This window comes from Symphalangus syndactylus, chromosome 2, assembly GCF_028878055.3.
Source record: "Symphalangus syndactylus isolate Jambi chromosome 2, NHGRI_mSymSyn1-v2.1_pri, whole genome shotgun sequence".
Classification (NCBI taxonomy): Eukaryota; Metazoa; Chordata; class Mammalia; order Primates; family Hylobatidae; genus Symphalangus; species Symphalangus syndactylus.
In genome coordinates this window covers 83161558-83174956 of record NC_072424.2, presented here as the reverse complement: position 1 = coordinate 83174956, position 13399 = coordinate 83161558, and the positions used below count along the sequence as shown (strand labels likewise).

The 13399-nt window shown below is 39.9% G+C and overlaps 1 protein-coding gene across 1 annotated transcript in view; it reads left to right on the top strand.

Moving 5' to 3' along the window:
- Window positions 1-13399, top strand: part of PREP (prolyl endopeptidase) — a 130985-nt gene that overhangs the window by 37101 nt on the left and 80485 nt on the right. Inside the window, exon 6 of the mRNA XM_055260125.2 lies at window positions 1923-2044. Within this exon, the coding sequence (XP_055116100.2) occupies window positions 1923-2044 (122 nt within the window). The remainder of the gene's footprint in view (window positions 1-1922; window positions 2045-13399) is intronic.

Below are 13399 nucleotides of genomic sequence, written 5' to 3'. Positions count from 1 at the left end.
ATCCAGTGTTGTAGTATCATACAGAGTAGTTTCCCTTGCCCTAAAAATCCTTTGTGTTCCAACGATTCATTCCTTTCTCATCCCAATCTTTTGTAGTCACTGATCTTTTTACTGTCTTTATAGTTTTGTCTTTTCCAGAACATCCTGTAGTTGGAATTAGACAGTATGTAGCCTTTTCAGATTGGCTTTTTTCGTTTACTGATAATACATTTAAGTTCCCTACATGACTTTTCCCGGCTTGATAGCTCATTTCTTTTTAGTGTTAAATAATCATTGTTTGAATGTGCCACAGTGTGTCCATCCACCTACTGAAAGAATGCTTAGTTGCTTCCAAGTTTTAGCACTTATGAATAAAACTTGTATAAAAAATCTGTATGCAGCTCTTTGTTTGGACACAAGTTTTCAACTCCTTTGGGTAAAGGAGCATGATTGTGGGATCATGTGGTTAAGAGTCTGTTCAGTTTTATAAGAATCCTCCAAAACTCTTCCAGAGTGGCTAGACCATTTTGCATTCCTGCCAGCAATGAATGAGAGTTCCTCTTGTTCCACACCCTGGACAGCATTTGGTGCTATCAGGGTTCTGAATTCTGGCCATTCTTACAGGTGTATAGTTATATCTGAATTCTTTTTTTTTTTTTTTTTTGAGATAGAGTCTTGCTCTGTCTGGGACTAGTTAGCGCCATGCCCAGCTCATTTTTTTGTGTGTTTTTACAAATACCCAGGCTGGAGCGCAGTGGCATAATCTCAGCTCATGGCATCTTCTGTCTCCCGGGTTCAAGCAATTCTTCTATCTCAGACTCCCAAGTAGCTGGGACTACAGGTGCATGCCACCCTACTCGGCTAATTTTTGTATTTTTAGTAGAGACGGGATTTCACCATGTTCGTCAGGCTGGTCTCGAACTCCTGACCTCAGGTGATCCACCTGCCTCGGCCTCCCAAAGTGCTGGGATTACAGGTGTGAGCCACCATGCCCAGCCATATCTGATTGTTTTAATTTGCATTTCCCTAATGATATATAATGTGGAGCATCTTTCCATATGATTATTTGCCATCTGTGTATCTTTGGTCAGATGTTTGTCAAGGCCTTTGGCTTAGTTTTTAATCATTTTTTTGTTTGTTTGTTTGTTTGTTTTTCTTATTGCTGAGTTCTTTGTATATTTAGGAATTTTATAGTTTTATGTTTTACATTCAGGTCTGTGATCCATTTTGAGTTAATTTCTGTGAAGGGTGTAAGATCTTTTCTGGATTCATATTTTTGCCTGTGGATGTCTGGTTGTCCCAGCACCGTTTTTTAAAAAGGCTGCTAGGCTCGCTCTCCTGTTCCATTGATCTGTTTGTCCATTGTTTTGTTAATACCACATTATCTTGATCACTGTAGCTTTATAATAAATCTTGAGGTTAGGTGCCAGTCCTCCACCTTTGTTCTCCTTCTGTATTGTGTTGGCTAGTCAGTATATTTTGCCTTTGCATATGAACTTTAGAATCAGTTTGTCAATCCACAAAATATGTTTCTGGGATTTTGCTTGAGATTTCATTAAATCCATAGACAAAAATGGGAAGAACTGATATCTTGACAATATTAAGTCTTCCTATCCATGAGCATGGACTAGCTCTTCATTTATTTGGTTCTTCTACTTCTTTCATCAGAATTTTGCAGTTTTCCTTAGATAGATCTTACACATATTTTGTTAGATTTATATCTAAATATTCCATTTTTGGACATGCTAATGTATTGTTTTTAATTTCAAAATCTACTTGTTCGTTGCTGGTATATAGGAAAGTAATGATTTCTGTATGTTAACCTTGTATCCTGCAGCCAGCTACTTAACTTTTTAAATGTTTCTAGCATTCTGCAATATGGGTGGAATTGATTTTCTTAAAATTACCAAGTGCATTTCAGTGTACATTTTTAACTCCTTCAGGCACAGAGACATCCACCAATCTCCACCAAAAGCTCTACTACCATGTCTTGGGAACCGATCAGTCAGAAGATATTTTGTGTGCTGAGTTTCCTGATGAACCTAAATGGATGGGTGGAGCTGAGGTATTGTACAGCTGTGAAATTTTACCCCCAAAGACTGTGTTTCATGGATGTGTGTATAAATATTCTTATTATGTGGTGACCTTTATGGATGGTAGAAGTCCCATGAGTGAATATTCTTTTGTTAAAAATACTGGTATTCAGATTGACTGTTAATAATGGAGGTGATAAACCTTTTAACTGCAATCTCAACCTATTACTCTTAATATTAAAAGTAATACTTTGAGTGTAAAAAAGTAATTTTACTTCTAGTAAAAACTATAAAAGTACCTAGTAAGGTAAAACATGAACCTTTCAAAACTCAGAATCCTGCCTTTCAGAGGTGAGTGTGGAGCCTTCCACAAATTTTCTTCGTACATACAGGTGAGAATATGGGGAAAAGAGAGTGTGTCTTTCCCTTCTTTATACAACTGTGCTCTTTTCATGCATATTGTTCACTTGTTTTTACATTAAAATGAGTATCTTTTAGACATTTTCTCATGAATATTCATATATTTCTTGGGGGTCTTGACAGGGACCAACCTCTTGAAGTGATAGGTTTTTAAGTTACTGGCCTAGAATTTACTCTGTGTTTTGAGAATCAGCTGTGAAGAAACTTAGGGGTACTTGGAGTAAAATTTTGGCTCTGGTTAGTTCATTCTTGTGTACTAAGAAATATTTCTTGTTAGAGAAGCATTCTGAATATGTTTTAATATGGGTGGGATGTTAAGTCCATTTTTAGTGGGAATGAGGAATGTACTACAAACTTTTTAGCTCATTGAGATACCTCTTCAGTTGAAAAACAATTAGCAGTTTGTTAGGAAAGGGACATTTTCAATTTTAACTTATGTTCCTAGGTCTACTTCGTTGGGGGACAAAATAGGAATCTATGGTATTTTATTCCATGGGAATTGATCTTCTTTATTCCAAATTGTCCTTTTATTTATTGGGGTTTTCTATACCAGGGGTCAGTAAAAAAAAACGACTGCCACTGGGCTCGATCTGGCCTGCTGCCTGTTTTTGTAAATGGAGTTTTTTTGCAGCACAACCACACCCATTTTCACCTGCTTTCAAATTATAACTGCAGAGTTGAGTAATTGCCACAGAAGTCCGTGTGGCTCACAAAGCTGAAAATATGGACCATCTAGACCTTTATAGAAAAAGTTTGCCGGATTTTAATAGAATGTGTTAAAAATAAATTTATAGGACATTTTGTTACCCTAAAATTTGTCTGTTTTTCATGGCTTTTCTTTCCCATCTAGCTTTCCACTCTACCAGCTTTTCTTGTGCAGTTACTATTGTTGTTTTTCTCACAGATTTGTTTTTAATGGCTTTTCTGAGATCTATTTGGAGATTGTTTCTGCTAAGTTTTCCATCTACTACATCTTCTCCTCATACATAAGGCTTCTGCGTACCATAGATATGAAATAATATACATTTTTTACCTTCATCTGAGTGAGATACAATTAAGATAAATATGCTACCAAAATATTAGATGATATATAATCTCATAAAATTGACCATTATAACCATTTTTAAGTGTACAGCTTACAAATTGTTCTGAAGTGTACTTTAAGTGAACTTACAAGTTCAGTGGCATTAAGTTCGTTTGACATTGTTATACAACCGTTATCATCGATCCTCAGAACTTTCTCATTTTGCAAAGCGGAAACTCCACCCGGTGAACAATAACTCTCCATTTCCCCCACCCCTCTCCACCCACCACTGCCATCACCTGGCAGCCACCATTCTACTTTCTGTCCCTTTGTATTTGACTGCTCTGGGTACCTCATACACATGTCATCTTACGGTATTTGTCTTTTTGTGACTGGCTTACTTCATTTAGCGTAACATCTTCAAGCTTCAGCCATCTTGTAGCGTGTGTCGGTTTCCCTCCTTTTTAACGCTGAACAATATTCCGTGTGTGTGCGTCACAGTTTGTTTATCCGTTCATCCCTGGGCACTTGGGTTGCTTTCCACAGCATTGTTATGAGTAATGCTGCTGTGAGCAGCTAGTGTTTACAAATAGAGTGGAAATATATCACATGCATTAAACATATGTATAGTCACTTCTGCTGGCTAGGCAAATGAAAAGCAAATTTAAATAGTTTAGATGATCCTTCTACCATTCTTTCAGTAGATGTACACTCTGCGTAACTCATCTGATATAATCTGGTCCGAGAAGGAAGGAATGCATAAAGAAAATAAAATACCTACTAGGGTAATTATCTTGCAAGTCCATGCTGGAACTGCCTGCTGGGTCTGTTAGGGCCACAGCCTGTATCTTCTTAACCACTATGTACACTGTTTCCCTGATCAACAGGAAAGGGCACACAAAAATTGAGTAATGACTTTATTTATTTTTTATTTTATTTTTAGTTTTTTGAGATGGAGTCTCACTCTGTCGCCCATGCTAGAGTGCGGTGGCTCAGTCTCAGCTCACTCCAACCTCCACCTCCCGGGTTCAAGCGATTTTCCTGCCTCACCCTCCCGAGTAGCTGGGATTACACAGGCGTGGACCACCATGCCGGGATAATTTTTGTATTTTTAGTGGAGACAGGGTTTCACCACGTTGGCCAGGCTGGTCTCAAACTCCTGACCTCAGGTCATCCGCTGGCCTCAGCTTCCCAAAGTGCTGGGATTATAGGCGTGAGCTACCATGCCCAGCCTAAGAGTAATGACTTTAAAGAATAGCAATAAATAAAGGGATGCATCTCTACTGCACAGAAGTAATAAATGAAGTGGTTAAAAAAAAAAAAAAAAGCTAAAGGAACAATATAAAGTGAGTCCTTTATATTTGATCTTTATTGGATCAGGGCCCTATTTAGTGAATTATGCAGAGGAAGTCTGTAAGAAAACTCATGGGCTCCATAAACAAAAAGTGGGCGTAGACTTCCCTCAAGCAGTGTTCCAGAACATGGGTGGTCTTGTTGTGACTAATGTCATCCCACCAGTTACCATGGCTGGTCAGGCAGGTCTGGTTGGCTAGGTAAGTGCTCCTTCCTTCCTCCTTTCCCAACCCAGCTGTGTGTGATCTCCTTCTGAGCAAAAGGACAATCTTGCTACATGGAGGAGTACTCTTGTCACTTAAACATGAACTCTAGAGTTCTGCTGGTGTGTCGCCTCAGAAGCCTCAGATCCAACCTGAATTGATGGTCCAGTTCCATGTCTTCACTCAGAAAAATCTGGACCATGAAGAAAATCTTGAGGTGGGAATTTCTTGTGCCCTTCAAGAAGTATGATAAAGCCAGGGGAGTCCAAGAAGCAGGTGCACTGTAGAACTAGCTGGGCCAGAAGCACCCATGGCTGGTGGACACATTAGCTCTCAGGCTATTCACTGGAAATGAAGCAGTTTCTTAACAGCCTTTATTTAGTGATTTGCATCTTAGAGAAAAGCAATAAATGGAATCCCACTCTGTCACCCAGGGCGGAGTGCAGTGGCATGATTTCGGCTCGCTGCAACCTCCGCTTCCCAAGTTCAAGCAGTTCTCTTGCCTCAGCCTCCCGAGTAGCTGGGATTATAGGCTCGTGCCACCATGCCTGGCTAATTTTTGTATTTTTAGTAGAGACAGGATTTTACCATGTTGGCCAGCGTGGTCTCAAACTCCTGACCTCAAGTGATCCGCCCATCTTGGTCTCCCAAAGTGCTAGGATTACAGGTGTGAGCCACTGTGCCCAGCCATAGTCCTCTTTATAACCATGTACCAAAGGCATGTGCTGCAGTTGTTGCTTTTATTTAATGTTGCTTTTATTATAAAAGTACTTGCTTTTAGTCCAGTCATAGAACCTAGTATTTAGATAACACATTTTACAGTGTCTATGATGAGAGAGCCAGTGTTAGAGTGAGAGGAATGTACTGGAACAGAAATTTTTATTCTAGTTCAGTCTGTGGCCTTGGGCAAGTCACTTAATCTGTTCAAGGTCATTTCCTTTATTTCTTCCAGGGCTTTTTCAGCTCTGAAACTGGACGGAGGATTTATCACAGCATCTCTTAGCCTCCTGGGAGAGAACTTAGCTGCTGGGTGTGAGAGAAGCAGGACACAGGGCAGGATGCGGGCTTTGTGGGTGTGGGTGGAGGAACCCTGTGGGCAGAGACTGGATGTGCTTGTGGACATGTGCAGATTTCTCTGGCTTGCTGTCGTCAACCTCCCCTTCGGCTGCCGCAGTCCAAGTTCACTGAGAACTTCTCTTTATATCCTAGATGCTATCTCCTCGTGACTCATCTTCCTTCTTCACAGATACCTCCTCTGCCTTCCTGCATGGACAGGTCTGTCTTGCCTTCATCAGGCAGATCTCAGGAAGTTCCAATCAGGAAGCAGCTTTAGTTTCCCCACTGTTGCCCTCCATCACGCTGTGACAGCGTGTCTTCCTGGGACGACTGCCTTCAACCCAGCAGAACTCCTTGCTTTCTGGACACTTTTGGGTATTGGAACTGCTATTAAAGTTTCATTGCAGTCCAAAACAAAATATCACTCTCTCCAATTTACATGCTTTCGCCCTCTACCCAGCTCAAGTTTGCCAAGCCCCTCTCCTTGCCTGTTCATCCTGTTAGTTTTCCCAGTAGACACACAGGGAGGAGTAAGACAAGAGAATGGGAGTTTTGCTTATTGGGAATTGTTTGTTGGTCTATCATTGTTTGTTGGCCTCTCTTGGCTGCTTGCAATGAGGATGTATGTCCAGGTTCCAGCTCTCCTTAATGCCATGCTTTTTTTAGAGACATCCCCTCGATTTTAGGAAACTCTGTACTTTGCTGTTCGTGATGTGGGTTATAAACTCTCTGGCTGCCCTTTTGCACCACCTGCCTGCACCAAAGCTTTTGATCTCAGAAGCATTCCCTCGAGATTCAGACTTCTCTGCCTTTCCTTCCTCCACCCTTTTTCATCAGAGACCTTTCAAGATGTCTCGAGGCCAGCTGTCTTCCTGGTAGCTTCCTGGGTGCCTCTTGCTCCAGGGGAAGGCATATCCATGGGTCACTCTGTCCTGGAAGTACAGGATGTGTTCACTGCCCTCCTCACTTTCAGCCAGGGACCTCAGGAAGCCTCCCACACTCAGTCTCTCCTGCACATGTCCAAAATGCTGGGCTCAGGAACAAGAGCTCCCTTGTGCCCCTGGGGTGTAACATGAAACAGCTGCCACTGGGCTTTGATGGGCAGAGGTGCCAGTTATTTAATATAGACTGTGAGGCTTTACTTGAAGGACAGTTTCATGGCAGAATAGAAATTGTCAGGTTCTATTGAACCAAAAAAAACAAAAAACCCACAAAGCTCTGTTTTAAAGTGAATTGTGAGCATTTGGGGAGAAAAAAAATCCTAAAGAAATCAAACACTTTGTGGCACTGTTCCCAGCAGAGGGTGCTCTAGAATGAAGATTGTGAAAATGCGTCATCCCTTTAGAAAGGATTAAAGGAGAAAATGCCCAGCTTCTTTGTGATTATCTCCCAAAATCCTATATTGAGAACCTAATTCTGTTATACCTAATTCTTGAAAAGTTGTTTTTTTTGAAAGTAATCCTGAATCTTAATATCTATCATATCTCTCCATAAGCCATTTTTATATGTTCACCTGTGATCCCTAGTAATTAAAAACATATATATTACACATATATTAACATTTAAAGTGTGTCGCCTGATGCTTGACTTATAGTAGGCATGCAGTGAGTGTTAATTTCCTTACTCTTCCCATGTCCCCTGCGGAAGTTCATGCACATGAAGACCAGCAGGGTCTCACCTTCCAGAACAGACACAGAAAAGTCCAGTGGTGTTCCTGGTGGGGGGTCTTTGCCTCCTCTGCCCCTTGCTGGTTGGCTGTTTTTGACTTGGACCAGTAATTGCTCAGTAGCCCTCTTCCCAGTTGGCACAGTCCATATTTATTCCCTAAGTACTTAGCCCTTGCCTTGTGTCCACCACTGTTTCATTAGCACTGCCTTACGTGATAATATTCACCGTGCTGATAAGCACACAGGAAAATCTCAGCTGCTAGCATGGTTGGGAAGGCAGAAAAGTCAGAAAGCCAAGCTAGAGACGTGGATGTGAGTAAAGCAAGAAGGCTGTGCCGCTCTTCATACATAAAACAATCCTGCAGGAGAGAGTCGTTTTTAGTAGACATGTTGGATTTGTTGATCAATCGCTTTTCTTACAGAACACTTGTTTTGCTCAGCAAGGAAGAGAATAAGACAAACCGTAGATACTTTCTTTGTGAGATGGAGTCTCGCTGTGTTGCCCAGGCTGGAGTGCAGTGGTGTGATCCTGGCTCCCTGCAACCTCCACCTCCTGGGTTCAAGCAATTCTCATCCCTCAGCCTCCCGAGTAGTTGGGATTATAGGCATACACCACCACGCCCAGCTAATTTTTGTATTTTTAGTAGAGACGGGGTTTCACTGTGTTGGCCAGGCTGGTCCTGAACTCCTCACCTCAAGTGATTCAGCCGCCTCGGCCTCCCAAAGTGCTAGGATTACAGGCTTGAGCCACCACACCCAACCCAAACAGTAGATTGTTGAATAACCAAATTTATCAACCAAACAAAAAACCAGCTAACTTAGAAACAGTAGTGCTTATATCATGTCAAGTCCTACATTATTTATTTTATTTTGTATGTGTTTTGTTTTCTTAGAATTTTCTGTTTTATCAGTTTCTGGCATACCGAGCAACACAACATACAGTATTTGGATTGATTTCTTTTTTTCTTCTATTGTGGTAGTACCACGCTGTACTGGGAAAGCTGGGTAACTTTATTTGTTAAAATTATTAATGCATACTCACATGTGCTTATGGCTCCCCTGTATGTCTGTTACTGGCATTGCCTCTTATTTTTATTACAAATCCGTAAATGAGTTTCATATATGAAAAGTCATCATTGTAGGTGGTTAGTTTTAAAAGTTTTCCTAAATGTTAGAAAAATAATATTAAAGGGATGTTGCCATTATTCACAACTATTATGAAAGGAATTCAAAAGATTTACATAAAATAAATTTGATAAAGTCTCCTGCTCTGAGAATAGCATGATTAACTCTCAAAGCTATTAAAATCCATTTTCACTCCTTTTGTTCATTTCCAGGACAATTTCAAGTGTCACTGCTTTTTAGAATGCTTTTTTTTTACATGCAACTAATTCTTTTATTATAACATATTAAAGAAAATACCTTTCTCAGTTTGAAAGTGCGTGTAGATTCAAATAATGAAAAAACTTTCTTTGCCTTTTTTTGTTAAGTTCTAAGAGAAAAAAATTATACTAAAGAAATTTCATAGCCATGAAAATTTCCTTATTAATACAACACCACACAACTGGAGTGTAGTTGCTGTAGCATAAAATAGCTTTTGAGTTTTTCTTTGAAAATATGTTTGATGTAAGTCCACATATCCTATATATATATAAATATTAAATTTTGTGTTGTGTTGTTTTTAAGGACAAATTACTTCATACATAGTTAAATTATTGAGAGTTTGAAACATGAAATGCTTTTCTGTTAATTGTCTCTTAATATGAAGAAAGGCTTGTTTACTTTGGTCACTTGGAAAGTTCAGGTTTTCTTTGCATTATACGGTTTTGAGACTGAAAATAGCCAGATTCAGTTTAATATTAATAATATAGGTTTATTGTTGAAAATATATACACATTTTCCAGAGAAACTGCCATATTGAGACATTAGTATCTATTTCATACTTATCCTGAAGACTCATACATATATGGTATGTATATGTGTGTATATATGTATGTGTGTGTGTAAAGCCTTCAAATGACCCAGTGGTAGAGCCGATGACCTTGTGAAGTGGAATTGCTTGATCAAGACTGGTCTGAGTGAATCACATCACACCTAGGTGAGGCATTAACTGAAGACATTTTGTAAAAACATTTATTTAGGACTAGATTCCCTTAAAAAGACTCCAGTTACTACCTGTCCCTCTAAATTCTGTGATTTTTGTAGGAGTTATTTTCCTGAATATGCTAAGTTGTCCGAATTATGCGTTTCTTATCAGACAAGTACATGTGAACCTAATAGAGTTAAGTATAAAATACATACTCTAACAATTTGAACTATGTCTAATGAGAGTTTTCTTGGACTTCCTTAGTGTAGCCTAGTACCACAGTATACGCAGTAGAATTGTTAATGAATTAATGTGGCTTCTTTAATGAAACTATAAAATACAATACCCCCATACCTTATATCCTACCTTTTGATAAATGTAAGTTAGAACGATAGCTGTTACTGGGTTCCCTCTTCAAAAGTAGAAGCCAAGACTTACAAAGGTTTCCTCAGGCTAGCATAAAATATGCCAGGGTAAGAAACCACCAAGATGGAAGGGGAACACTTCTTTCCCCGTTTTTCTGACCTCCCTGCCAAGGAATTTCATTGAATCTTGGTTTCTCAATGACTAGACATGAGAGAGGTTGAGAGTTCACAGATTAGCTGACTCACAGCACTAAGCCACATTCTTAAGTGTGTACTTATTCAGCACTAAAGTTGAGATCTCGGTTCTCCATCTGTTGACTCTTGTTCTGTTTCTAGTTGATTCAGACCTGAGGCGGAGAGAACTGAACTGTTTGTTGGGCCTGGCGAGGACACTGAGTGGAAGAACAGTGGCTGTGGGCTGTGTTGTACACACTGCATATTTACAGGATATTAGCGATGCCTTACATGCTGTCACAGATCAGCTTCCCTGGGAAGCAGACTCTGAGATAGAAATTTGTGTGCCGGAAGTTCGATGGGAGAGCTTTCAAAATCTCTGCCTGTGTGACGAACGAAGGCAGCAGAGGGAGAACTTGAACTGTGATGCAATCATCACAGAGGTGTCAGACAATCCTACAGGAACGCTCAAGCTAGGTGAGCCCTTCAGCATTGTCCTAACGGGAGGGAGAGGGGTCCAGGCCTTTATAAACTTACATTAACTAGTTGTCATATGTGGATGAACCCAAAAGAATGCATGACCTTGGGAGAGGTGCCATCTTCAACTTGAGGATGAGACCTGGAGAGATTCTCATCTGAGAGCTGTCTGCTCCCAACACCCATCAGCTGGGAGATGAGGGCTTCAGCCCTAGAGGGCAGCCCAGCACAGCACCCACTACACATGCTGATGTCTGTCAGTGAGATATACACTTGAGAATGAATGTATGTACTTGAGTATATGTTAGACATAGCTCTCTGTGCCAGATAACATAAACCACGGTAGCCTTTGAGTTTTAAGCATGGACAATTTCAAGAAACTAAGGGAATTCTACTTCTTTAATAATCATTTAGGAGTCATCACTTCCCAAAAGCCTTCTCAGAATTCATTTTTCCATCCAGCTTACCAACCTGTAGATGTCCCTCTCTGGCACTCACATCATACATTGTACTTCTTGCTATTAATGTTCTACAACATGGCTTTTTCTATGTGTCTGTATCCTTCAGTGTATCTGTCTCTCCCACCTGAGCATGAGTTCTTGAAGGTTCTAGTCTATTGATCTGTGTGTGCCTGAGCCTGGTTCAGCAGCCAGCACTTGGCAGAACCTTGATAAATCTTGGGGGAATACACACCCCACCTGTGGCTGCCCTGAATAGCGGACTGCAGTGGTTGATGGCACGTGTTAAATTGTGTCTTTGGTATGGGAGATGAGAAGTTGGCTGGGGACAGGAAGTTGACCGAGATTTTCCTATTAAGATCAGCCACTTCTGGTGATAGTAGCTTTGTCCAACCTCATCCACCCTGGGCACAGGAATACTCTTTTATGAAAAGGCTTTTGCCCTTGGGCCTGTGGTAGATGGCTGTTTTGGAGAACTGGGCTGGACCACCCAGAAGATCCATTTTACAGTGATAAATGGCATATCCAAGTACCCTTAACCAAAGCAAGCTGAGTGACTTTCCCCTTTCATTGAGGACCTTGATTCCACTCTGGTGGAAGGAGAAGTTAAATTTGAGGAAACTCTGCCAAGAAAGAGTGGCCAAGGCAAGGGGGAAGAGTGAATTACTCCTGAAGCCTGGAGGTGAGTGCTCCTCCCACCTTCAGGAGACATGCCTTTCTGCCAGCCACCAGAGAAGGAGCATGGGGGTGTGGCTTTTGGCTGTTTTTTTATAACCTCCCAGGTTTTGTCTGTTTATGCAAAATGAAAGGCTTCGTACCAGTGAATGATCAAATGTTATTTAGCCCATCTGTAGAATACCACACTCTCTCTACATCTAGGTTTTTTCCTCTTTCCAAATACATTTATCAATACAGATGTTAGTACTTTCTTCCCTTTTAATATTTTCTAATTATATTTAACCAGTACTCTAAATATAATTCAACAGATGACTTTGCAGAAGTAGACTGTCAAAGTAACCTACATATTAAAAATTGACAGTAATAAAAACGGTAAAGAGTTTTAGCCTTGATGTTTATTGTTATGGTTAGGAATGCAAGTAATGGATTTAATATCAGCAATGTAAATGTTTCATTTATAGTAATTCTTTTAATTTTGTTTTTGTTAATGTTTTATTTACATAAATGGTAGATTTTTATGAAGTTAAGTCATTTTTACTTGCGGAAAATTTGCTTAAAATAATACAGATTTAAAATAGAAGGAAGCCATGAAAGCACAAATTTAGGAATTATTTCATAATTGGTCAGGCTAATATTATTACAGTTTTTGCAAAAGAAAAAATCAGTGTTTGCAAATCACATTAATTGCTTCTGGAGAGCACAATTATTCTAGCTGGGATATCATACCACTTAAAGAAAAAAAAAAACAAAAACAGTATTGTTGAACCGGAATTCAAACTGTTCCACGAAGGCCTAATGGGCTCTTGGCTTGCCGGCTTTTCTACTTTTCTTTTTTTAAATCTGGCTTTTAGGAAAGTAACTTTATTCTGTTGACAGTCACATGCCCTCCACATCAACAGGATTTATGTCTTCCCCCGCCCCAATGATTTCCAAAATTCATCTTTTAAATTGCCTTGAAATAGTCTGAGTGTGGGGCTGTCATTAAGTGTGTGTTGTTTAAATTTAAGTGGAAGAAGGTATATTTTTAGTCTGTACATTTTGGGACAACACTGACTTACAAATGATTTTGAGGCTTGAGACTTTGAGCATTTGAAAATGCAACGTTGTTTTCAGTTTAGCAAATTTTAGTGGCTATGGAGCAACTCCAGATTGTGGTGAAGAGAATTGTAATGAAGAGGACTGACTTAATTGGTGTTATAACAGCAATGTACCTTGGGACTTCCTGCTTTAGATTAAGTATAAACTGCCACAGCTATTTAGCACAGCTGGAAATGCTGAGAAAAACTCATTAGATGTGCTTGAGACAGCTGTCATCGAAGGTTTGGTGTGGTTCTTGCAGTGAATGTTACTGCCCTTTCTTTCTGATGACTGAGTCACTACAACTGAATTAGCCATCATTTATGATTGATGTAAGCTGTAAAGAGTC